Below are 24,453 nucleotides of genomic sequence, written 5' to 3'. Positions count from 1 at the left end.
TCAGTCCCATTCTGATGCAACTAATACACATGCTACACCGGAGAGGTAGAAAGGGTCATGTCTTCGCTGAGCCTGGAGTCCTGGGGGCAGAAGGAAGCCTAGGGAAAAAGACCTGTAACTCTCAAGTGCAGCACCAACAGGTGCTTTTGAATGTATTTTAAGATCCTGAAACTATTTATGAGTTACAAGATCAAAGCATCAATCAAAATAACTGGAACGTGAGCGCAGAGCTGAGGTCGGCCAGCTGAGCCTATGAATGGAGCTAAAACGCCTTGTTTATCTCAGCACGTGTGTGCGCACTAAGCCTGAAAGATACGGGTGACCTACCCGAGCAGCCCACCCGCTCCTCACTGTCAGGCCAGCTGAAAAAGCACAGAGAAGACACAGCCAAGTAACGGGTGCAGATTCCCGTCAGCGGTTCTCACTATAATGGACAGATGAGTGGAAAAAGCAAGAAAGAAAACAACCTTGCTTGGCGCCATGCCCACACACACATCCCAGTGCAGTGGGGAAAAGAGGCCAGGGGCACATACCAGCCGCATATCAGCTTTCTGGCCCAGGGAATGGGCAGATCTTAAACACAGGCCACTCTCTGTCCTGAATGCACCTTCCCAAACTCCTCCGCAAGCAGGAACCTGAGAGAGCACCTCTCTGCGGAGCTCCCTTGCCTTCCTGGCCAGCTCGCCATAGGAAGTTAGATGCTCACCACCACCGAGCAGCACCCCCACACCACAGGTACCAGCCCACCTTTCTTGAACTCCTCCAGCATGGCATCGAGCTTGGTGTCGTTGAAGACAAAGTGCAGCGGATGGTTGTAGAAGCGGGTGATGGTCTTGAGCGGAGTGCAGTCATCGGGGTCCACAAAAGCCAGGTCCTTAACAAAGAGCAGGTCCACAATGTTGGAGCGGTCACCCTCAAAAACGGGGATGCGGGTATAACCGCTCTCCATGATCTCAGACATAGTGTTGAAGTCCAGCACAGCCTCGGCAGCGATCATGAAGCAGTCTCTGAGGGGAGTCATCACGTCCTCCACCGTCTTGGTGCGCAGCTCCAGGGCTCCTTGGATAATGTTGAGCTCCTCCTTGACTAGATCGTTATAAGGGTCAGTGACCCGCAGCATCTCCAACAACTTCTCACGGTTATAGACCGTGCCGATCTCCTGGCCCAGAACACAGTCCAGCAACTTGCTGACAGGGTAGGAGGCCGGGAAGGTCATCATCATGAAAAACTTGGTGAGGAAGATGGTGTTGGCGCCCACGGCCAGGCCGTGCCGAGAGCAAATGGCCTGCGGCACGATCTCGCCGAAGATGACGATACCGATGGTGGAGACCACCACGGCCACCAGCCCAGAGCCGGCGATGTCATCCAGCAGGATGGTAAGAGTGGTGTTGACCAGGACATTGCCCAGCAGGAGGGAGCAGAGCAGATAGTTGCCCTGGCGCCGCACGGGCTCAATGCGCTTAGCATAGTTCTTTTCTTTGTCCGTGCCACAGTTCTGCACGATGCGCAGCTCCATGGGGTCCAGGGCCATGAGGCCCAGGTTGAGGCCACTGAACATGCCCGAGAGGCAGAGGAGGAGCGAGATGAAGATGACCTGCAGCCAGAAGGGCAGCAGGAACTTCTTCTCCTCGCCCACAATCATCTTGGTGTCCTCGCCGTCGTGGTAGATCCAGGTGGTCTCGCCCCAGGGCGGGGGTCCGGCCGGTCCCTCAGCGCCCGCCAGCCCTCCGGCGGCCCCGGGCCCCAGGGCGGCGGCGGGGGCCGAGACGGAGGTGCACAGGTAGTAGGACTTGCTCTTCTCCGTCTTACGCAGGGGCTTGATCTCGATCTCGATGATGCCGGAGGTGCGGCGGTTGAGCACGATGTGCGGCAGGATGATTATGTCCGAGGTGCGGATGCCGCAGCGCTGCGGGGCGCCGCCGCCGCCCGCCGCCCCGCCGCCGCCGCCGCCGCGCCCCGCCGGCCCCACCGCCGCCCGCCCGCCCCGCCGCCGTTCGTGCTCCGTGAAGGCGATGCGCGACCAGGTCTCGTTGTTGATGTTCTGCCCATAGACCCGCAGCTTCACCCGCGTCCGCTCGCTCACCCGCAGCGCACCCCCCTCCATGAAGGAGACGTCGTCCGTGTCCTCCAGCCGCAGGCCGATGATCACCGTCTCCTCCGCCGCCGCCGCCGAGGGGGGGACGACGGCGGCGGCGGCGGGCGGGGCGGCGGCGGCGGCGGCGGCCGGGGGCCGCCGGCCCAGGCAGCCGCCGAGCAGCAGCAGCACCACCACCACCCGGGCCCCCCGACCGCCCCCCGCCATGTTCCCACCGGGCAGCGCGGCCATCTTTAGTCAGGGCTCGGCGCCGCCGCGGCCCCGCATCGCCGCGCGGCGCCTGAGGCGTGCCCCGGCTCCCCCGGCGGCGGCGGTAGCGGCGGGCGCGGCGGCGGCGGGCGAGGCGGCGGGCACGGCTGCCCGCGGGACCCGACAGGCGGCGACTGCCGGGCCGGGCCGAGCCGAGCGCCGCCTCAAACCGCTGCCCTCCCCGCCCCTCCCCGCCCGCCTCGCGGGGGCGGGCCCAGCGCCGCGCGCCGCCAATCAGCGCCCGCCCCCCCGCCTACGGCGTCCCGGCCCCGCCCCGCCGCCCGCCACCACCTCCCCAGCTCGGGGGGCGCGTGACTCCGGTGTGTACGCCAGGCGGGCGGGGGCGGGGCCGGCTGCGCAGCCACGGCCAATGGCGACGGGGCTCGGGGCCGACGGGGCGGAGCCTCGGAGGGGCGCGACCAATGAGGGCGCGGTGCGGCCGGCGGGCTGGGGTCGGCGCGTGCGGCGCTCGCCGGGGCGGCTCGCGAGCCTCCGCACCGGGGGACGGGGCGGTCGGGACGGGACGGACGGGACCGCTCCCCCCGCCGCCCCTGCTCGGCCCGCTGCAGCTGCCCACGCACCCGCCGCACCGCTCCGCTCGCCTTCCGCACCGGCCCTGGTGCACAGCCCCGCGTCCCCTCGCCGCCCCTGTCGGCGGTGACGCGACGCCCCCTGGCGGCCGTGAGCGGCGCGGCCCGCCCGGCCCGGCCCGGCGGGGAGCATCCCCTTGCCCTCCCGCCTACGCCCTTCCGCCGGCAGCGGGCCGGAGGGCTCCTCGGGGCTGCCCCGTGCTCCGGGCCGCGTCCTCGGCCCAGGCACCGTCCGGCCGTGCCCACTCCACGCTCTGCCCGAGCCGCCATCGGTGCGGTACAGTGCAACGGTTAAAGATTCATCCGCCGCCCTCCGGCCCCCGGGCACCTCGCCCTGCGCCCCGGCATTTCCTGGGTTTTGTCGTTCCTGTGAGCCAAATTAAACATTAAATATCAAGCATTAAATATTAAATATTAAACATTAAATACGGACAAGCCGCGCTCCTCTCTCTCATTTTCGCCTTTTGCTCAGCCACCTGGGGCATCTCCAGCCTCATCAAATTAGACAAAGCCCAGGCCAAGGCTTGGTATGAGTGGGGCCGGGGCTTTGGAGCTCCCGCCGGGGACGTGCAAAGCCTCCTCAGGCGCTTCGCTCCACGCAGCTCATCCTTGCCGCGTGGGTGCACCGAAGGGCAGGCGGGCCTGTAATTTAAGCATGTGCTTATGTCCCAAGAGCCGGGCTGTGTCCAAGGCCCCAGCTGCTGTGCCGCAATCCCAGCTGGGGCAATAAACGCCCCACGGTCACTCCGCTTTCCATCTGGGATGAGCAATACCCAGCACGAGATGCAGTTTGGCGTCCCAGACAGCCAAAGAGCTGTGGAAGCATCCGGTACGGCTCGTGGTGGCTCAGACCACATTTTGTGTTTAGGGCGACCCTTGGGAGGAGGTAAAACAGCCTCCCCTCCATTTAAGTGCTTGGAAATCGAAGAGTAGAGGGTTGCACAGGATAACCCGATATGGCGGGAGAGCAGAGCACAGTGTTCTGGGGCCATAGTCACAAATTTTTCTGGTCCCAATCCTCATTCAGCTCATCCTGGTGCAGTCCTTTAGGCATGCTCCTCCAGGAAGGGGACAGTTGCCCCTGGGCCACAGCAGCTCCCTGCCAACCACAGTGAGCAGGGACTCAGGAATCACATCCCTCTCACCTCAGGGTGAACCGGAGCACTGCAACTTACGAATCAGACCATCCTGCCCTCACAGCATCCTCCCTGCCTGCAGAGGGAGGACACCAATGCTGCAGAGCTTCCCACTGGGACAAGGGTATTTGGCCCATCTCTACAATCACCAAAACACCCAGGCCAGCAAGTCGGAGAGATTGTTTTGGGGCTCCTCACGGAGGATGCAGGACCTCCTCTCTGCATGGCTTGGGGGCTGGAAACTCCAAGGCTGTGCGTGCACAGGCAGAGCCAGGCAGACCAGACAGCCCCATATCCACATCCTGGTGAGGACCCCTATTCTAATGTTCAAAAACAAAGTCAAGGGCGAGGAAAAGTCCTCTCAGCTGCTTCCTCCCCAAAATGCTGAGAATTTGGGAAAAAATAGTGCTATGCAAATGCAGTGGCATTTAGCTGTGCCCTTTTTCTGTATGCATGTGAATACTCACTGCGGGCGCCTCTCTCCCTAGGCAAGCTGAAAAGCCACAGCAGGGACTCGTGCCTTTTTAATGAAGGGGTTTGCAGGTAGGACCCCTGCCCCATCTGCTCTTCCATTAGCGCTGGGAAGGCTCTTTGATAGCAGGAGCCAATTGCCTCAAGCCTCCCGGGATGGGCTGTTTGGGGACTTTGAGAAAGTCTTTGTAAGCCACAGCAGAAGAGGGCCGTGCAGGGGGTATTAAACAACATCTTGGTTGTGTTTTCAGCAGGTTCTTCCCACAGGCCCGTCAGTGAGGTGGTCCTTCCACGCAAGTTCAGAGCTTCTCTCACCTGTTGGGTCACAGCTACCCTCGAGGCTGGTCTGCCAGGGAGCCCTACCTAAAGCCAGCTAATACATGCCCTGTTGACTCCAGATAACACCAAGGATTATTTTTTTTTAATCATGATATAGCTCTAAACCCAACAACTTACAAATTTTTGTACGCCCAATAGGTCACACTCATAGTCTTATCAAAGCCAAAAGGAGAGGTTGGCAAGGTGACTTTCCAGGAAACCGTATTTATGGGCATTATTTTATATGTTTAATCTCTAAATTGTGAATTAATCGCTCCCCTGTTTTGCTGATGGCAGAGGGCAGGTTAAGCATTCTGGGCTGTCACACCTGTTTCTGGATTTCCCATCACTGTGCAACAGTCAGGATTTACCTGATCGCCCAATGTTCTGAAGATGCCTCCTTACCACCTGGACCCTCCTCAGCCACCGCTACTGCTACTGCAGAGCGCCCTCAGCACTTACCTATGTTTCTTTTTGAAACCAAATATTTTATTGTTTGCTTTTTATTCTCCCCTGTGTCACAGCAAGATGCTGTTTAAATGGCAGAGAAGGGAAAGTTGGTCCCTCCTGGAAAATCAGTGAGTGAGGAGGGGTGGAAATGGTCCCTCATTTCTAAGCTCTACTGCTCACCCAAGGGCTCGGGCGCTGCTGCTGCTCAGCAACCAACAGCCTTTGCCAAACAGCCAAGGAGCGCGGGATTTGGATGGGGTGGCAGGAGCGCAACCCATGGCCTCCCACGGCAGCCTCAAAGCCCTCACTCCTCGCTCCTCGCCCGCTGTGGGACGTAGCTGGCCGGGTTTCTGCTTTTCCAGAATTGCCAATTTTCCAGAATCGCTGCATTTCCCTGCAAAATGTAGGCATGATGCTTGCAGGGGACTCCGGGCTTTCCCACTAGATGGAGTCCGGGGGAAAACAGAAACCTCAGTGGCCACTCCACAGGGAAAGGGAGAGACATTCCCACCTCCTGGAACGGGCTGTGGGGCTGCAAGCGAGACAAGGCGTGGGGAGCTGCGCTTGGGGCATCCCCCCTTCTGAATGCAAATAATGGGGACATCCGTCTGCACCCCATGTGCCACACTGAGTTCTTCATGGAAAAGCAGGGCTGGCCGAGGCCCCAGCAGGTGACCGGTCCTTCTCACCCACCACCCTGGGGAGATGCTTGTTTGCCACCATGTTACTGAGCTGCTCACCCCACTGCCGGGAGCTGGCATGGACTCTGCCTGGAGCGTGCTTGCGGTTCCCTGCATGTGGAGGGTTAACACGGGGAGATCAAAAGAAGGAAAAAAGCAGTTGTGTTGCTTATTGCTGGGCCTTTCGCTTCTCAAGAAGCATTTGCATCTTGGCTGTGGGCTCCTCAAGACCTCAAATTGGAGCCAGGCTCCTGCAGAGGGGTGCATGCCACAGGGTCAGACCCTGCATCGCGCCAGGTCCTCCTTTCACACCCAGCTCTGCCCAGCTGCCTTCTGCAAACATCTCCGCTCTGCACGCGGCTGCTGCCAAACTCACGCCAGACCTGCCATCCCACATGCAGGGACCCACGACCCCTTCCCCACAGAGACCGTCCCTGCTTGCATGTCCAAGCCATGCAGCCACTGCCAGCCCCATAGCAAGGGGACCTACAGGACAGCTGCCCGTCCTCACCACAACCAGGCATCACTTGCCCCACCAGCCCCGGCAGGAAAGCACAGTACCCCACGGGCCCCATAGTCCTGGCCACGAGCACACAGCCTTCGACCTCGACCATTTATTTGCTCTCCGGTGGAAGCTGCACACCGCTGGGGCCACATCCTCCTGCCCCCTGGCATCTGCTGGCGCAGGGCCATCGATCGCCCTCAGCAGCAGCCCAGGGGACCACAGGTGCCACCAGGACGGCAGGCAGGACCCGGGGCCGCCAGCCGCTCCAGCAGCAGGAATGGATCGCAGATCTTCTCCTGAGGGGCAGAGAACAACGCAGGGCAGGATCAGCCCAGAGGGAAGCAAGAGGCATCCAGGAAAGCGGCATTTCCCCCCAACTTGCTCCCTGCCCGCGGCACAGCCCAAGGAGAACTTCCATAGCTAACGTGGGGCAACCCCCCAGGTCACTCCAGCTGCTTTTTCCTGCCGCGAGGAGGAAGCCAAGAGCTTCTCTAGAATTTTGGCTCTGCTTTTATCTTGGAATGCCTCCTGCTTGGACAGGGACCCAAGAACATGTCCCCCTCCCCAAGTACAAGGTTGTGTTTCAGGGACACGCAGCTGCAGAGCCTTATCTCCCTTGCCTCTCCTGGCCCATCTACAGGCTGGAGGGACCACCAAAGAGAGGAGGAGAGAGGCTTCCAGCAGATAGATGTGCTTTGTGCTGCAAGGTCAGGGCTGGGAGCCCTGGCAACCTCACATCAGCAGCTGGGAGAGTGATGGGCAGGAAGGGGCCATGGGGATGAGCCACCACCTCCCTGGGGCAGGCTGTCCTCAGCTATCTCCCATGGAGAAGGATGTTTCCCCTTAGGAGACCTCAGGCACGTCCAGCTGTCAGCCTCAGCAGCCCCCATGGACATGTTGGTGGGGCAAGGGGCTCTCACACCTGGTGGTTAGAGCAGACCCCCCCTTTGAAGGGCTCCAACCTGCGCTGGGGTGCAGTTGCCCAAATCAGGCACCAGGCACCACCCTCATTACCCCGTGGGCTCCTGCCTGGCCCAAAAGGACTCAGACTCTTGGTCTCTCTCATGTCACAGCCCCTCTGATACCCCAGGGCAACTCTGATGGCACAGGACACACAAGTCCCCATCCGTAAACCCAGCCACTACCAACCTTCACCCCCTTGCAACACCAGCCCTGCGGTGCAGCAGTGCTGGCCCCACCAGCTCGGATCAGGAACTCCTCTGCAAACCTCGAGCTCCGCAAGATCGCAGCCATCTCAGCATCCACATCCACCACCTCTCCTTCCTGGGAACAGAGGGACGGTCACAGGGCTGAGGTCTGGGATATGTGGCCCAGGGGACCCCAGACACTCAGCCAGATGATGAGGGGAGCAAAAGCAGGGGCAGAGCCTGGCCCAAAACCTTGAGAAACACCCACAATGACCAAGCAGCTGACTTCAAATCCTCCTGTGGAGCCACCATGGATGACCTGCTCCTGCCTTCACCCCAATGTGATGCATGGATCTTGCTCCCTTTCCCGCTCCTGTTTGCACCTCCCCTGGTTTATACAGCCCCTCTGCTCCCACCCACCACCCCCTCTACTAAAGCTCACCCCCAAAATCACATAGGGTGCTGCTGAGCAGCGCTGCTGCATCAGCTTTACCCCATCCTATGGACCAGGGCTGCTTGGCATCCTGGGGAGCCCCAGCATGCCTCCCCGCACCTTGAAGGTGAAGTTGGCGTCAAACACCAGCTCTCGTTCGTGACCCACAATCCCGCCATTGTAGATGACCTGGCCTGGCCCAGACCGGCTGCTACGTGGCACCTTGAACAGGCGGAAAGTTGCAGAGACAAAGCGGCAGTCGCCTGCAAGGGAGAGGTTGGTGGGTTAGGCACCAAGTGCCCGGGCTTGTAACCAGCAGAGCCTGGGGTCCCAGCACAGCTCCCCACAGCTGCCTGGAGCTGACGCTCCCTGGTCCAGCCCTCACCAATGATGCTCTCCAGCTCCTTGTCGCCGATGGTGATGGGGCTGGCGGTGACCAGGCATGGGGGGCTGAACCCCACCTCCTCGGTGATGCTGTACAGGTCTCTCCAGTACAGGGCTCCTGCCAGGCACTCACCTGGCACAAGACCACGGACACAGGTGATGGAGGCAAAGGTCCGGTGCCCCCTTCCCATACCACCCCCATTCTGGAACCCTACGCACCCCACAGCACCCTGTGCTTCTGGACAGTCTTGCTCAGGCGCTGGCTGGCATAGATATCGCTGAAGTACATCTCTCCCCCAGACTGGAAGGCAGCGAGGAGTGAAGGGAGATCCCAAAAAGCAACAGAACAAAAGGGGCAGGAAGAACTGGCCATCCCCCCAGTGCTACCCTGCTCAGGACCCTCTGCAGAGGTGACCTCCCCTGGCCCCATCCTGCATCTCCACCTTGCTGGATCCCATTTGCTGCATCCCCGTGGCACCCCAACAGCAGGGCCACCCCAACCCCAGACTGCTCCTGCCACAGGCACTGGCCCCAGCATTACCTTCAGCACACGGTAGACCTCCCGCAGCACGGCCCTCTTGTCAGGGGCGAGGTTGATCACGCAGTTGGAGCTGGGGAGGAGGAGACCGAGGCTCATTTGCACCCTCTCGCACACTCAGCACCACTGGGTGCTGCACATCCACTGGCTGCTGCATGTCCCATCACTTCATGCAGGATTTGGAGATGCCGGTTTGACCATGAAAATGTCAGTTTGTATATTCCCAGGCTCTAGCCCAGACTGCCTTGGGATTTTCCTTTTCCCAACATGTGCTCCTGAAGTGGGCGACCCAGTGGGATGCAGACCTGGACCCCAACCCACGGCCCCAGGCAGCAGCAGGATCGGGGGTGGCAGTGCCCTGCGCGGTACCTACATGACAATATCATAGCTCTCATCGGCCAGCCCGGCATCACTCAGCTTCTCCATGTAGCCCTGGAGGAACTCCACGTTCGGCTTTTGGTAGCCAAACTTGTCCATGTGGTAGGCAATGTGCTTTTTTGCCACCTCGACCTGGGAGGAGGAAGGGAATGACAGTGGGGGGATGCTGGGGGGACGAGGGGAAGCCCCAGCTCCACGCCATACCTGGCCCTTGGTCATGTCTATCCCGGTGACGTGGCCCTGCTCCCCAACCAGCTGGCTCAGCAGGTAGCAGTCCCTGCCACTGCCGCTGCCCAGGTCCAGGATCCGGCACGACATCAGGCACTCGGGGATCACCAGACCGCAGCCATAGTACCTAGGGGGATGCTGAGCTGGGCCGGGCGGAGGTGGTCTGGGAGGCTGCAGCCCACGGGGAGGCAGCAGTGGAGGGAAGACCCCAGGGAAGAAGGATACCTGGCCACCACCTCATCGTGGACACACTCCAAAGCATCTCTCACCACCTGTGGAAGGGGCCTGGCAGAGGTGATGCATGCATTGGTTTTCAGGTCCTCCGACTTCTGCAGCTCTCTGCCATAGTAATCCTGAGATAGGAAGGACAGAGGCCACCAAACTAGGGCAGGCTGTGGCCCAGGAGCTCCCCATGCACCAAAACATGGGGCCATGCCTGCACTCAGTTTGCACGCACCCTCAGTGTCCTCTGGCACTGGGACTCTCATTTGCACCCAGCTAAAAGCATTCCTTTGCCCCCATCCTCCCCAGCTCCCCTTGCTTGCATGCACAGACCTGTTTGTGCAGCAGGAGATTTAATTCCCATTTGCAGTAACTTTGCAGGCTGCAGCACCATTTCCCAGCCGAGAGGGGCATGGGGAATGAGGACGGGAAACACGGGGTTGCTTAGCCCCCCTCCATCCCTGCGGGAAAGGGGAGCAAAGCAGCCAACCGCACCCAATGTTTTTATCTGGGCCTCGAAACGAGCTTTGCCCTCTGACGGCAGCAGGCATCCCAGCACGGCCTGGGCTCGGACCCCTGGCCAGCCGCCCCGTGCCCCCACCAGCTCCCGCCCACACCCCTCACCCTGCACCTCCTGGTGGGTCTGCTCTCCGTGGAGGGCTGCCACTGCACCGGAACGTGGGGCTGGTGACTGACACCACAGCCATGGGCACTGCAGCAAGCACTCCCGACAGCCCTGAACCCCCCCCTCCTCCCCCAAATACAGGAGCACTTTTTGCCCCCACCCCCAGCAGTACCCAGGGAGACCCCCCAAACTTGCAGCCTAGCACGACACCCGACTACATCCCCCTGCCAAATCCCCCGGTCCCAGCTGCCCTGGACATGAGCCCCCAAATCTTCCCTGTAGGGCAAATCCCCACCCCACTTTGCAGGAGCCCTCGGCCCCAGGGGTGCCCCCAGGGAGCCCCAGCACCCCACAGCAGAGGCCCTGGGCCGCCTTACTGCCTCCAGCCACAGCGCCTCAGCCGGACTCGGCCTGGCCTGGGCCACGCTCCGCCCCGGCACCCTGCGCCGCCCCGGGCCTGGCTAATGCCCCGCCACCGGCTCCTGCCTGGCCCAGGCCCCGGGCCCACGGCCCTGCCACCTCCCCGCACGGCCCCAGGCATGGCGGTGGAAGCTGGCCCCGCTCCCATGGGGGTCTTGCTGCCGTCACCCACGGTCCGTGCCAGCACCCACAGCCTCTGCCAGCACTCACACCCCCAAAAACCCACCCTGCTGCCTCCATCCCTAACAGCTCTGCACCTCCATGGCGCAGCCCTGTCCCTGCTCACCCCAAACGCAGGGGGACCAGAGTTCAATGCCGCAGGGCTGCTCCGGCTCCTGCAGACGACAGGACCCCGGAGGGGATGAGCCACCTGTGGCAAGGACACGCTGCTTCTGCAAAGAAGCCCCCGGAGCTGAAGCACAATGGGGGATGCTGGGCAGAGACCCATTGTCCCAAACAGCCTCCCCCCTGCACGGTGACTGCCTGCAATGGCATCCAGCACAGACTCTGCTGCAGTTTGGTGGTGTTCAGGGCAGTTTTTATTCCCAGCAAGTGATTCGCAGTTCCTCCAGCACTTCAGGAAAAGCCTCATTCCCAAAGTGCACCTGCAAAGCTGGGGATCAGGACCCCTCCCAAGGCAAAAATACCCCCCACAGCCCCCGGGCTAACAGTGGCATCTTCATGGGGACACAAGAGCTGGGGTGCCTCCAGGTGAAGCCCAAGCAGGCAGTGGCACTGGAGGGGGTGGTGAAATCCAGCCCAGAAGGCTCTGCAGCACAGGAGCCAAACCCCAGCAGTGCTCCAACAGGAATATGGCAGGCCGATGCCCGCTCTCAGCCTGTCCTTCTTATATCAGCTGTTGAAAAGCACACTCGGGCAAGTAAGTGCTTCCCGTGTGCTCCAAGTGCTCCAGATAAGCGACTTACCAAAACCAAGTCACAATATTTATAGCCTGGGCCTGATGTCACTCCCCAGGATGTGAACAGCGGCACGGTCGCTAGTCCTCCAACACAGAGCAATGCAGAATTGAGCACACGGCTCGTGATACTCCCCTGCCTGCTTCCCAGCCAGGCCTTTGGATACCTTCCCAACCAGATACAAACACACACCACAGCCAAGGCTGCTTCATCAAGAGCCGGAGCAGCAGCCCAGCAAGAGGAATGCAGCTGAAGGCCGAAGGCAGTGCAGATCAGTTGGCAAGTGGGTGACATTCCAAATTCTGGCAGAGTGGAAAATAAGATAACCTCTGAGCAGGATGCTGGCCAAACCATGTCCAGCTGGACGAGTGACAGAGGTGTGTGCCCAGATTCCCATTTTCAGAAATTCTGACCTGGGACTGGCACCTCAGTTTACACTGAAGCACCTTCTCCCACCCACCCAGGCACTTACAGCTCCCACTGATTAACACGCCCTAAATAAATTGCACTCTGTGCCATCTCTGTGTCTAAATACAGACCAGTGTCAAACTGCAGGCACCTGTATTTAAAACCCACGGCTCGATTTTATGCATTACTTGCCAGCAGCCCCGGTGTGGACTGAACATTTCACGCTACACAGGAAGTAAGCGGACACAGGAATTGTTGTGGGGAGTAAAGTTTCAGATAAGTTTGTTTCAGTTAGGTGCTAGTGAGCAGGGGAGCGTTCCAGAGCAGAGACGTGGATGGAGGCACGTGAGAGGGGCCCACATGCCCAGAAACACAGACTCTGCATGTATCCCAGCTGACATCCAGCACTGTCCAGACAGAGGTCTGAACCCCAGGGTCTGGAGGGGAAAGGACACTTCATTGCCCTCAGTGCCAGTCGAAACGTGCTCGTGCTTCAGCTACGCTTCATTTCAGCAAGTGACTCAGCTGGTCCTGTAGGTTTGATGACTGCTCAACACTGGGGACCAAGCAAGAAGAGGTTCACAGTGAGATCTGCTCCCCAGACTGCGCTGTGCTGCCTGCGCCCAAGGGACTAGAACGGCTCTAGTGCTGACACTACAGCAGAGAGAAACCCTGGGATGCCCCACCCCACCTCTGTGTCCCCACAAGGCAAACCTCATTTTGCGCACCCCTAAGCAGACAGCTCTGCTCTACACCCCCCTCATCTCCTATCACCACCAACCCCACAGGCTCTATCACATTAATGAAACAAATGGAAGTTTTGGTATAAATCATTCCTTCACTCACATTTCCCTCTCTTCACAATACTGAACACTATGCCACTGGGCCTGCTTCAAAAGCAGCTGCAAAAACCTTTTCACTCTGTTTTCCCCCACCCTACTCCACCACTTTTCCCTTTCCATCAACTCCCACATGTGTCCCCCAGGCCCCTCTGGCATTCCTTCAGCTGAGTACTCACTTTTTCTGAATTGCTTCTTGCCTATATGAGAAAAGGAGACAAAAAGAACATGAGAAAAACAAAACCTCAGCAACAGGGTTCATGTTATGTTGAAGCAAAGGGACCTGATCAAGGGCTCAGGCGGCCAAAACCCCAGTGTATTTCTGGATTAAGTCCTGTGAGGACAGCAGCGGCACTGGTTTCTCCCCCTTAGCCCTAGATGCATCACACGATCCCACAGGAGACACAGTGCATGGCAAACAGGAGGCAAAAATCTCAGCTCCCACCCCAAAACAGCCTGAGCTGTAGCAGTGGTAATGGCAGGGCTGGAAGACCACAGATCCAGGGTCTGCTCAGCTTTGAGGAATCAGGCAAGAGGGATCGGTCTGAGTGGGCTACATGCAAAGTCTTTAAGTTGAAGAGAAAGGGATCGAGGGATCCACTCAGCTCCCCAGAGAGAACGTGCTGTCCCCTACTTACTGGTACTGTAGATGAGTGGTTATTATGGCCATTTTCCTTAAACTCTGTGGAAAACAAGAAAAAGTATGAATGTCTGACGGGAGCAGTTCAGCAGAATCACAGAGCAAGCTGTCCCAATGCCCTGAGGAGTTCCTCCAGCATGGCCATCACTGTACCACTGCACTGCTTCCAAAACACCCCCGCTGGTATCTGTCAGCCGTGGCACGCTCCCCTCTTCTTTCCCACAGACACTAGGTGCTTTGTTTCAGCCTACAGCCCCTTGAGCTCTCTAGTAGATAGCATGGTTTAAGGGCTGGCTTGGGCTGCAGGATGCTGGAATGCCAGCAGCACACGTGGGTTTGAAGAAGCACTAAATTATTCTGGCCACTAGCCCTGCTGCCTGATCTCATGTATTTCATTTCAGGGCTTCAGTAACATGCCTGCATATCAGTTCTTACAACCCTTCTCTCCTCCTCTCCACTAGAATCATTGTTGCTCTAGCAGATAAACACTGCTTACATCTTCTGAATGCAGGATGGCATCTTCTTGCATCACCATGTTTCTAGCAGCTTGACCCAGGAGCTAGAAGACAAACGCACAGACCAGACTGAGAGACAGCAGCTCTGTGTATCCCGAGGCACTTGTGATGGCTGCAGACCCGCACACAAGGCTGGCAGTCTAGGCATGCCGGGTGACAGAGTGCGAGGCTTGTGGGGAGCATCGTGGTGCCGTGCCCATCCCTCAGAGCACACAAGCTTAAGGAGAGCCTGAGGCATCGCTCCAGTCTGTCACTCTGGAGAGATGTCAGGAGGTAAAGGCAGCCTCCTGCCTGCCACCACCTCCACAGCGCTGTCAGAGGCACCCAGAGCCCGGGGGTGCTGGCACCCGCGGCCCAGGAGTCCTACGGCGGTGCTCCGCCGGCCCAGCCATGCCCGCAGCCCGGGAACCGCTGTCCCGTCCCCTGCTCAGTCCCTGGGATGTGTGTGTCGTGTCCATCCCGTCCCCCATCCCCCAGCATGCCCAACGGCCGCCACAGACTACATCTCCCAGCATACTCCGCGTCGGCCGGCCGCTCCCGGAGCCCCGGCTCAGCAGCCGCCGGGTCTCGGCCGGGCCGCAGCTCCCCGGCCGCGCGACGCCCGCGGCAGACGCTGTCCTGCCAGGGGGGGGCGGCCGGGCCGGGCCGGGCCGGGCCGGGCCGGGCCGGGCCAGGCCAGGTTTCCCGCCGTCCCCCCGCTCCTCCCCGCAAGGCCTGGCGGCCGCGCTGCATGCCGGGCCCTGTAGTCGGCCGCCCGGTGGCGCCCGCCGCTCACCTCGGCGCTGCGGGAGCCCTTCAACACCTGCTTGGTGAGGGCGATCACGTCGGTACCGCAGCTCGTCACCTTCTCGGTCAGGAGCCCCTTCACCGAGTGGCCGAAGCGCGCCTGGGCGTCCGCCGCGCCCCCCGCCGCCATCTTGCCCTGCCCGCACCCCGCCTCGCCCCGCTACGGCGAGCGCCGGGGGCCAGGAGAGTCGGGAAGCCGCAGGGCCCGCGGCGGGCGGGAGCACCTCCGCGGAGGAGCCGCCTCTGCCCGGGGCCGGCCTCCTCGGGGCTCTTGTCCCCCATGGCCTCCCCCAGGACACCTCAGACTCGGATATGACATCGGGCACGGGACACCCCGAGGCTGCCCAGCAACTGACCAGTGCTGCCCGGGGCCGCCCGGTTCTGACCAGCGCTGCGTAGTGCTGACCAGCACTACCCAGTGCTGATCGGGGCTGACCAAGACTACCCAGTGCTGATCGGGGCTGACCAGGGCTTCTCAGCCTTCCCAGTGCTGCCCAGTGCTTGCCCAGCACTGCCCATTGCTGACCAGGCATTCTCAGCACTCCCCATTTCTGACCAGGGCTTCTCAGCACTCCCCAGTGTTTGCCCAGTGCTGCCCAGTACCCCCAGCCCTGTGCTGCCCATGCCCTCCTGGGGACAGACCCCAGTGCCCCACTGGTGCCCAGCTGTGCTCATGGCACCCAGGGGAGACCCTAAGGGCTCAGCTGCCTCCTCACCCTTCACCTGCCCCAGGGCCCTGGGGACAGAGCCCGGGGTACAGATCTGGCCCTGAGCATCCCCTGGCCCGCAGCCCACTGGATGCAGCTCCCCCACAGCTACCCAGCATGGCCATGGCCCCGCTGCCCTTGCCCCCCACCAGGTCCCCAGCTGCAGAGCTGGCCATGGGCCCAGCGCCCAGTTCCCCTCCTCCCCACCCCCCAATAAGGAGGCGAGCCCGCCTTGGGGTCAAGGCGATGACCCCGCAGCCAGTATAAAGGCCCGCTGCTCTGCCGCAGCCCCGCAGCCGGCCCCACTATGCTGCTGCTGGGCACCCTGCTGCTGGCCCTGGCCCTTCTCTGTGCCTGGGGTCTGGCACGCCAGCGAGCCGCCTCGGGGACAGGGATGGGGACAGGTTCGGGGTGCCCGCGGACCCTGCCAGCCCTGCCGCTGGTGGGGAGCCTGCTGCAGCTGGCCGGGCACCCCCAGCTCCACCTGCGGCTCTGGCGCCTGCAGGGCCGCTACGGCAGCCTCTATGCCCTCTGGATGGGCTCCCACTACGTCGTGGTGGTCAACAGCTACCGGCACGCCAGGGAGGTGCTGCTGAAGAAGGGGAAGGCTTTCGCCGGACGGCCCCGCACCGTGAGTCGGCAGCAGGTTTTGGGGGACCCTCTCCCACTGCAGCATGGGGTGAGGCAGGGGATGCTCCCAAGAAAGATGTTTGCACCCGGCAGGGCCCATCTCCTCTCCCCATCCTGCCTGCAGTAAGGCAATGGCAGGGGCAGCCCCTCTCTGCCCTGTTCTCCAGGGCAAATCCTGCATATGCTCCATCTCAAGAGTGCCTGTTCTTCCCCAGCTCCGGCTGCATCTCGGGCCATGGGGCCATGGGTTCAGGTACCACCAGGCTTCCTGCACCCCCTAAGTTTCCTGAGCAGCCCAGCCCCTAACCCCGGCATCTGTCCCCAAACTTTTCCATTGGTCCTCAGTGGGGAAAGCAAAGCTCATGGCCCAGGCTTTGCCCACCAGCACTAACCACCAGCCTCAGGGACCACCCCTAGGATGAGTTGAGATGAGATGAGATGAGTTGAGATGAGATGAGATGAGATGAGATCAGATCAGATCAGATCAGATCAGATCATCCATCCCCCCCCAGCATCACCTCTCTCCGACAGACAGCCCCCATGGGGCTGCCCTGCAGTGGGGTGACCCTGGGGCTGCCTGTCCCTCAGGTGACCACGGACCTGCTGTCCCGGGGGGGCAAGGACATTGCCTTCGCCAGCTACGGGCCCCTCTGGAAGTTCCAGCGCAAGCTGGTGCACGCTGCCCTCTCCATGTTCGGGGAGGGCTCGCTCGCCCTCGAGAGGATCAGTAAGTGCCTCCCCAGCCCCACCCTGCTCTGCCTCCCTCCTGCGCTTGATCCAGGCTGGACTTTTCCTTTCTTTGTGTCCTGATCCTCTGGGAACCAAGAGGAGACTCATCAGCTCTGCCCAACCCCCCCGGTATCCCCCCAGTTTGCCTGGCAGGGGTTCAGTCTCCTCCTTCCATCCCCAGCAGTTTACTGACACATCCCCCCATTCGTTTTCTGCCCTGAGCTTTCGCTCCCCTCACTCACAACTGGGGAAACTGTGGCATGGAGCCAGCTCCCAGCCCCCCGGGCTGTCCACTCCATCCAGGAGGACCATCAAGCCGCACACGGAGACTCCCCTGCACGTTTCCATCCTTTCTGCTCCTCCCCAGCACCCAGCATCGTCCCTTCTGCCCGTCCCAGCCCCTTGGGTCTCAGCCCTGGCTGGGAGGTGCTCTCTGCAGGCTGCACACCCTGAATGAGTGGGTGACCCCTCCTTTCAGCCCCCAGCTGCCCCTCCACCCCCCCAGCTTCACCATCACCTCCTTACCTGCCTCTCCCCTTCACCCCAGTCTGCCGGGAGGCTGCTTCCCTGTGCGAGACGCTCAGCACTGCGCAGGATACAGCCCTGGACATGGCCCCCGAGCTCACACGGGCCGTCACCAACGTGGTCTGCTCCCTCTGCTTCAACTCCTCGTACCAGCGTGGGGACCCCGAGTTCGAGGCCATGCTGGAGTACAGCCAGGGTATTGTGGACACCGTGGCCAAGGAGAGTTTGGTGGATATCTTCCCCTGGCTCCAGGTGAGCAGGGACACAGGGACTGTCTGTTCCTCTCGCCTTGGATGAGAGGAAGGAGCTGGGATGTGTCCTGCAGGAGGGGGATAACTCAAATGCCCTGGGCTTAGGAGGGTCCCTGCCTCAGTGTCCCACAAGAGCCTGTACCGTGGTGGGCATGGAGCGATGACCTGGGGGCCTGCAGAGGCTGGGCTGAGCTGGAGCCCCTGATGTAATGGGGCTTTTCTCCCCCCAGATCTTCCCCAACAAGGACCTGGCCCTGCTGAAGAGATGCCTCAAGGTCCGGGACCAGCTGCTCCAGCGGAAGTTCACTGAACACAAGGTACCAAATGGGGCCAGGACAGGGAGATGCTCGGGAGCTGCAGGGTGCTGGAGCTGGGGTGGAAGGGACTGTGCCTAGGACAGCCCGGTTCACACGTGTCCCCTGGCAGGAAGCCTTCTGTGGGGATGCTGTGAGGGACCTCATGGATGCCCTCCTGCAAGTGAAGCTGAGTGCCGAGAACAGCAGCCCCCCAGCACCAGGGCTGGAGCTGACTGACGACCACCTCCTCATGACAGTGGGAGACATCTTTGGGGCTGGCGTGGAGACCACCACAACTGTGCTCAAATGGGCTGTGCTCTACTTGCTCCACTACCCTGAGGTAGGGTCTGTGCCCCACGGTGGGGGGCCTGGGCTCCCTCCGGCACCAGGGACATCATGGGGGGGCTTTGGGGAAGGCAGGTGCCAAGGGAGGTGTCAGGCTTCGTGAATAAGCAGGATCAGGCTGTGGGCATTTTACTTCTGCCCTGCACAACCTGTCAGGACATGCTGGTGATGCTGGGTGACCCTACTGCCATGGGGAGCCCCGGCACACAGGGCACCCCCCTCCCCAGGCTCATGCACCCATCCACACTTCCCTCTCAGGTCCAGAGAAAGATCCAGGAGGAGATGGACCAGAAAATCGGCCTGGCACGTCACCCCCACCTCAGTGACCGCCCGCTGCTGCCCTACCTGGAGGCCACCATCAGCGAAGTGCTGCGAATCCGGCCCGTGTCCCCCCTGCTCATCCCACACGTGTCCCTTGCTGACACCAGGTGAGACCCCCCCGGGGCTTAGCCAGGACCTGCGCACGGAGGGAGGGAGCAACCGTCTCACTCTGCATTTTGCCCTGCAGCATTGGGGAGTACTCCATCCCCAAGGGCGCCAGGGTCGTCATCAACCTCTGGTCCATGCACCACGATGCAGAGGAGTGGGACAAGCCTGAGGAGTTCAACCCCGGTGGGTTGGGTTTTCCCTGTCCTCCCTGGGGGGCAGGGGATGGTGGGGTGGGCACAGCCAGAGAGGCTGAGCCTGGAGGAGGCTTGGTGGTGGGAAGCTGGATCCTGCTACCTGCCGGCTCGGGCACTTGCACTGTCTCGACTCTTGCAGCTTGTGGGAGGGACACACACGTGATGAACTCAGGCAGGGCTCAGGCAGAAGGGACTGATCCCTGCTGACACCAGCAGTGCCCCTTCCCCTTGCAGGCCGCTTCCTGGATGAGGAGGGCCAGCACATCCACTCGCCCTCGCCCAGCTACCTGCCCTTTGGGGCCGGGATCCGCGTCTGCCTGGGCGAAGTCCTGGCCAAGATGGAGCTCTTCCTCTTTCTGGCCTGGGTGCTGCAGAGGTTCACGCTTGAGTGCCCCCAGGACCAGCCACTGCCCTCGCTGGAGGGCAAGTTTGGCGTTGTGCTGCAGGTGCAGAAGTTTCGGGTGAAGGCCAGGCTGCGGGACGCCTGGCGAACAGCCTCGTGATGGCGACGAGCCCTGGATCCTGGGTGGGGTGGGATGGGACGTGACCACAGAGGTGACGCCCTGCCTGCCCCATGGATGCAAGGTTGTCTGGATAAAGCTGTTCCCAACGCAGCAGGGCTCCAGCTGTTTTTTTGGCAGGTGATGGAGGGCAGGGGGAGGTGGGAGGGTACCTGAGATATACAGTGGTCCCACAACCTTGTGTGACCACTGGGCTGAGCTGGGAGGCCACGGTCCTTCTGCAAGGCTGCTAACACAAACAGCCCCTGCACCTCCCGCAGGGATGTGGGCTGGGGAGCCCATCCAGAGAAAACCATGAGCCCTGGAGACCAGCCACATGCATGGCTGGTGGGGGGCAAAGGGCCCACCCCAGCCAAGTAAGGGGAAAAAGTCATCGGTGGGCAGTTTGGGGGTTTGGGATGCCCAGGCTGTGCCTGGTGGCCGGGAGCCCAGGTGGGTGAGCTGGGCTGGCCCCTGCCTCAGTTTCCCTGCTGGGAGCAGAGAGAAAAAACGTGACATGGGCTGGGACCTGAGCCTGCTGTGGGGCAGCGGCTGCTCCCCCAGCCCTGCCTTCCCCTGCCCCATCCCGGGACAACGTGCCCCCGCTGGTGGGACCCCTGCCTGCTCCTTGTGGGGAAAAAGAAGGAAACAGCTTGGAAGTTCTTGCAGGTTTAGCTCCTGCCTGGCTGCTTCTCCCATGGTACGCGGGCGCACCCCTCTGCCGGCACATGCAGGCATAGGCACACGGGTGCATGCACACATGTGTACTTACAAGCGTGTGTATGCGCACAAAAGCACAGGGATGCATTTATGCCTGACGACACCCGCATACCTATGCATGCACATATGTGCTTGTATGCACACACACATGCATGTACACGTGCACACACGCAGCCCCTCCCAGACGGGCCATGAGTGCCTTGTAGAGCTGCCGGGCTGGCTGGCTGACCCTGTCCTGCGTGCGAACCACTGCGGGGAGGCACAGGCAGCCCCGGCTGCGGCCGAAAGTGGGGGATCCCCATCACTCAGGGACATGGAGGAGCACCCAGAGGCAGCTGGACCCCACGGGTGAGCTCAGCTGCAGCCCCCCAGGCCTGGCATGTGGGCACCACAGAGCCGGGAGGCTGCTGACATGTACCATGCAGTGACGTGGTGTCTCCCACCCACACGGCACCCTGAGCACCGGCACTCAGAGCCCGACTGGATTGTGGACATCGCTTCGAACAGCGTAACCTTCCCGTAACACGAGGGGCCGTGTTTGCTTTCGCTAAAAGCCGCCGTGCCATGGAGGGCAGTGTGCAATTAGGTTTCTGGTTCTCTTTTACTTGACCTCTTAATATTTAACTAAATAGCAACACAGCTATGGCTCCGGGCACCGGGAGGGAAAGCGGCTGGGGTAGGGGGAAAGCCCCGCGCAGCCCCGGCAAGGTGCGACACCCCCATCCCTGCATGCCTCCACCTTCCTCCCCTTTTCTATTTCCCCCTGCCCTCTCCCTTGCTAGCAGGCAGGAAAACCAACATAAAACCTCCCCACTGCTACAGTTTCTACTCCATGTGTCAAACTGTAAGTTTTCTTTCGAACCGCCAGCGCTTCGCTTTCACCCAGCCTCCTCACCGCTCGGCGCCTGGTGCCAAGTGGGTCCCGTCAGCCCGTGGCACGGCACGGGGACAGTGAAGGGAACATGTTTACAGCCCAGTGCAGCACTGGAAGCATCTTCCCTCCTCCCAGTCTGTTCTCGTGGGGGCTCAGGGTGGTACGGGGGAGCTGGAGGAAGAACCGCCATGCACACGCCTGCCCCAGGGACAGTGCTCAGGGGGGATTGGCGCAGCTGACCCACCAGAAGCAGGGCAGAGGGGAGCACAGCAGGAGCCCAGCTCCAGGGCTGCTGTGTGGTGTCTCTGCTGGCTTGTAAGGGCTGAGCCCCATGCTCCTTCCTGCGCCCCAGCCCATTTCCATCCCCACAGGGGATGCTGCTCGGTTTCCCATCCCTCCACCTCTGCCAGCACAGGCTGAATGTGGGTGGGTGAAGGGGGACTTGGCTCAGAGGGGATTTGGGGAAAACTTGGCTAAACGATGCTCTGGGCTTCCCTGGGGACTGGCCCCTTCACACCAGCCTGGGTCTTCCCCTGCCCCAGCTCCTGTCTGGAGCCTCCTCTCCATCTTCTGTAGAAGATCCACCAGTAGCTGCAGCATCCTGCTGCCTCCAGGAGCATCAGCCCAGGACCTCCAGCACCTCAAGGGGCTGCGTTTGTGCTCGGTCGGGGAAGGGATTATTCTCTTTACCAGACTCAGCACGGGGCCGGTACCGCGCGCACGCGTCGCCATTGCTGAGGCGTTGGCAGCAAGGTGCGTGCGCTCACAGCAAGCGCTCGAGGCCAGTGTGTACCTTGATGCAGAAATGGGGACTTTGGGACTAGCGATGTTTCTAAACTGGAGAACGCCTCCGGCCACGGATGCTTGCACAAAGCTCACACTCCAGCTGGGTTTCCCCGTTCACCAGGGCTGGCACGTGCCGTCCCCGGGCCTGGAGACCAGCCACGTGCCGCAAACCCCATCATGCCAAGCCCGGCCCTGTCGCAGGGCGTCTTGCCCCCTGCCCTCGCCCGCCTCTACACAACCAGCCGACCGGGAGAAGAGGCCACTGTGGGGGGCTCGGTGCCCAGCACCGGCTGCCCGGCCCCTTGTCAGCTGGTAAACAGCCACGGGCATGGCTGCTCCCCGCTCTGGGAACAGGCAGAGACGCTGCTGAATCAGCCGGCTGGTATTTATGTCCTGACAGCTGCGCTGGGGCCGTGCCGCTGCACCCAAACCCCTGGCCCCCCCAGCCAGCTCCACCTGGGCTGCTGTCGGCGGGGCAGCACCGGAGCCGTCCCGCAGCCGACCCTCCCTCTTCCTGCGCCCCTGAGCCCGCCCAGAAGTCGGGGTCTCCCCAAGACGCGCAAATCGGCCACCTTCGTGCAGACCTGGCACTGGGCAGCCCAGCCACCCAAAAACTGGGGGGATGAGGCAGCCATGCCCATGGGAGAGCTGGGGGGGACTTCGGCATCTGCCACCAGGTTTTGGCCGGCTGAGCACGGGCAGCTGCTGGGAAGGCCAAGGCTTTTTGTGCTGGAATAACCCTGCTGCTCTAATGGCTTGGGCCGCGTTGGGTCCCTGCCCCTCTCTGGTGCCACTCGAGCATTTTGCATGGGGGGAACCAGGAGAGGAGGGAGCGGTGTGGAAGGGTACAGGGAGGGACATCAGAAACCAGTGGCTCTGTCTCCCTGTGGCAGAGGGGGCCAGAGAGAGAGGAATGGGTGATGGTGGAAAGGATGAAGCTTTTCCATTCCTGGCTGTTCCCACACTATAGCCCGGGTACCCCATGAAGCAGAGGCAGGACCTGAGGGCACCGGGCAGACCAAGCCCGAGCCTTCCCACCGCACAAACTCGTTTTGGGGGGCACAGCCAGCCCCACAGCGCTCAGCTGACCCAGCTGTGCTATGGAGCTCAGCTCAGGAGCCCTCCAAGTTTGAGGGGCTTTACTTCACACCAGGCATCAGACAGCCCCAGGCTGTGCCGGCGAGCAGCGGCTGGCACGAGAGGAGCGGGCAACGCTCGAAATACCTGCGGGCTCTGCGGCGGGCACGGTGCCAGGTGAGCTGAGTAAGCACAAACCTCAGGACACAGCTGTTCGCCAGCCAAAAACAAATCGAGAAACAACCCGGCAGGCTGTGACCCCCCCAGCACAGAGACTGCCGCGACAGCCCAGCACGCAGGCACCGGTCCCATCTGATAAACGCAGATCGGTGCTGCAAGGGAGGGCAGGAACCGGCTCTGACGAAGAAAAGGGACTCATCTCGGCCTTCCCCGGCTGCCGCGAGATGCTGCAGGGCTTGCCTCCAGCCAGGAGGCTGCCGGTCTGCCCCCATCCCAGCCCGGACCCGGCTTTTCCTATATAAATAAAAGAAAAAAAGTAAGGGGCGGTGGGGAGAACCTCTCTGGGACGTGTTGCGCAGGGAGGGTGAGCGAGGGCTGGGAGGCAGCAGGCTTCGGGGAGGCAAGGGGAGTTTATTCACCAGAGCGGGACTGTGCCCCGGCTCCCTGCCAAGCTCCGCTGGGAGCGGGTCACCGCGGGACAAGCCCGGCCAGGGCGTGCAGAGAAGAGGATACTTGGCCGTGGGAGCCTGGGCCGCGCGGGGCAGGAAGCAAGCGCAGCCCAGGCTCTCGCCGCTGACGCACATCCCCTAGCAGCAAGAGGCACCCGGGAAGCCCACAACTCCCATTGCCCAGCGGCACAGCCTCATGCTGTCAGCGGAGCCTGCTGGATTTGCTTCTGTGCTGGAGGCTTGCTCAGGTTTCCTGCCCCAAGAAGTTTTCGATGGCTACGTGTAACCCAGAAGCTTAACTGCACTTCAGCTTTCCTTATTTTCAAGTTAGGCAGGTACAAGCTCTGAGAGCAGGCTGCCAGCAAGCACCAAGACACACGATTCCCTCCTCTTCCATCTTCAGCCAACACCCATCCACCGAGTTGTACAAACATGTGACTATACACTCCAGGAAAATCGTACGGGTGCTCCCAGAGGGAGAGTTTGCATCATCAGAGCTGAAGAGTCTGTCGGGAACACCAAGGTGATGCTGCCATAGCCACCGGCCCCAGGAACCCCCGTTGTGCCTGGGGGACCCTCTCGCCGAGCCACCATGTGCTTGGCAGTGCCTGTCCTCAGGGGACACGCCCCAAGCCCACCAGGATGCCCGCCCAGTCCTTGCCCTCGGAGCCCATTTGAGTGTCCAAAAACATGCCATGCAAGCAGCACTGCACTGCCACAGACACTAGCAAAAATAGACTTCAAGTACTATTGGCATCAACACTTAAAGCACATTGTAAAGAAAAA

General features: G+C 61.3%; 4 protein-coding genes across 4 annotated transcripts in view; 1 reads left to right on the top strand and 3 right to left on the bottom strand.

Annotated features, from left to right (window-relative positions):
• CNNM2 (cyclin and CBS domain divalent metal cation transport mediator 2) overlaps positions 1 to 2,326 on the bottom strand; it is a gene marked incomplete at both ends in the record, with an annotated part of 119,152 nt that extends 116,826 nt beyond the window's left edge. The window contains one exon of the mRNA XM_082002574.1: positions 748 to 2,326. Within this exon, the coding sequence (XP_081858700.1) occupies positions 748 to 2,326 (1,579 nt within the window). The remainder of the gene's footprint in view (positions 1 to 747) is intronic.
• Positions 2,327 to 6,308: 3,982 nt separating this feature from the next.
• Positions 6,309 to 11,133, bottom strand: AS3MT (arsenite methyltransferase; the record flags this gene model as incomplete). Its single annotated transcript, XM_082002306.1, has 11 exons — positions 6,309 to 6,790; positions 7,644 to 7,778; positions 8,196 to 8,338; positions 8,461 to 8,592; positions 8,679 to 8,760; positions 9,001 to 9,070; positions 9,371 to 9,507; positions 9,580 to 9,730; positions 9,829 to 9,956; positions 10,451 to 10,648; positions 11,128 to 11,133. The coding sequence occupies 11 exons, from the start codon at positions 11,131 to 11,133 to the stop codon at positions 6,692 to 6,694; spliced, it is 1,281 nt and encodes a 426-aa protein (XP_081858432.1). The 3' UTR covers positions 6,309 to 6,691.
• Positions 11,134 to 12,699: 1,566 nt separating this feature from the next.
• Positions 12,700 to 15,316, bottom strand: BORCS7 (BLOC-1 related complex subunit 7; the record flags this gene model as incomplete). The annotated part of the gene is made up of 5 exons (XM_082002126.1): positions 14,965 to 15,316; positions 14,171 to 14,233; positions 13,673 to 13,716; positions 13,214 to 13,234; positions 12,700 to 12,751 (listed from the first exon to the last, which is right to left on the bottom strand). Exons 1-5 carry the CDS (start codon positions 15,103 to 15,105, stop codon positions 12,700 to 12,702), a joined length of 321 nt encoding a protein of 106 aa, XP_081858252.1. The 5' UTR covers positions 15,106 to 15,316.
• A 645-nt stretch (positions 15,317 to 15,961) lies between these two features.
• CYP17A1 (cytochrome P450 family 17 subfamily A member 1) lies at positions 15,962 to 19,584 on the top strand (the record flags this gene model as incomplete). Its single annotated transcript, XM_082002086.1, has 8 exons — positions 15,962 to 16,313; positions 16,901 to 17,039; positions 17,589 to 17,818; positions 18,048 to 18,134; positions 18,244 to 18,453; positions 18,717 to 18,886; positions 18,967 to 19,070; positions 19,316 to 19,584. The coding sequence occupies exons 1-8, from the start codon at positions 15,990 to 15,992 to the stop codon at positions 19,582 to 19,584; spliced, it is 1,533 nt and encodes a 510-aa protein (XP_081858212.1). The 5' UTR covers positions 15,962 to 15,989.
• Positions 19,585 to 24,453: the final 4,869 nt, after the last annotated feature.

The sequence above is a fragment of the Phaethon aethereus genome (genome assembly GCF_964289735.1).
Source record: "Phaethon aethereus genome assembly, chromosome: 7".
NCBI lineage: Eukaryota > Metazoa > Chordata > Aves > Phaethontiformes > Phaethontidae > Phaethon > Phaethon aethereus.
Note: the sequence above shows the minus strand (reverse complement) of the source record. Positions and strands in the feature narration are given on the sequence as shown.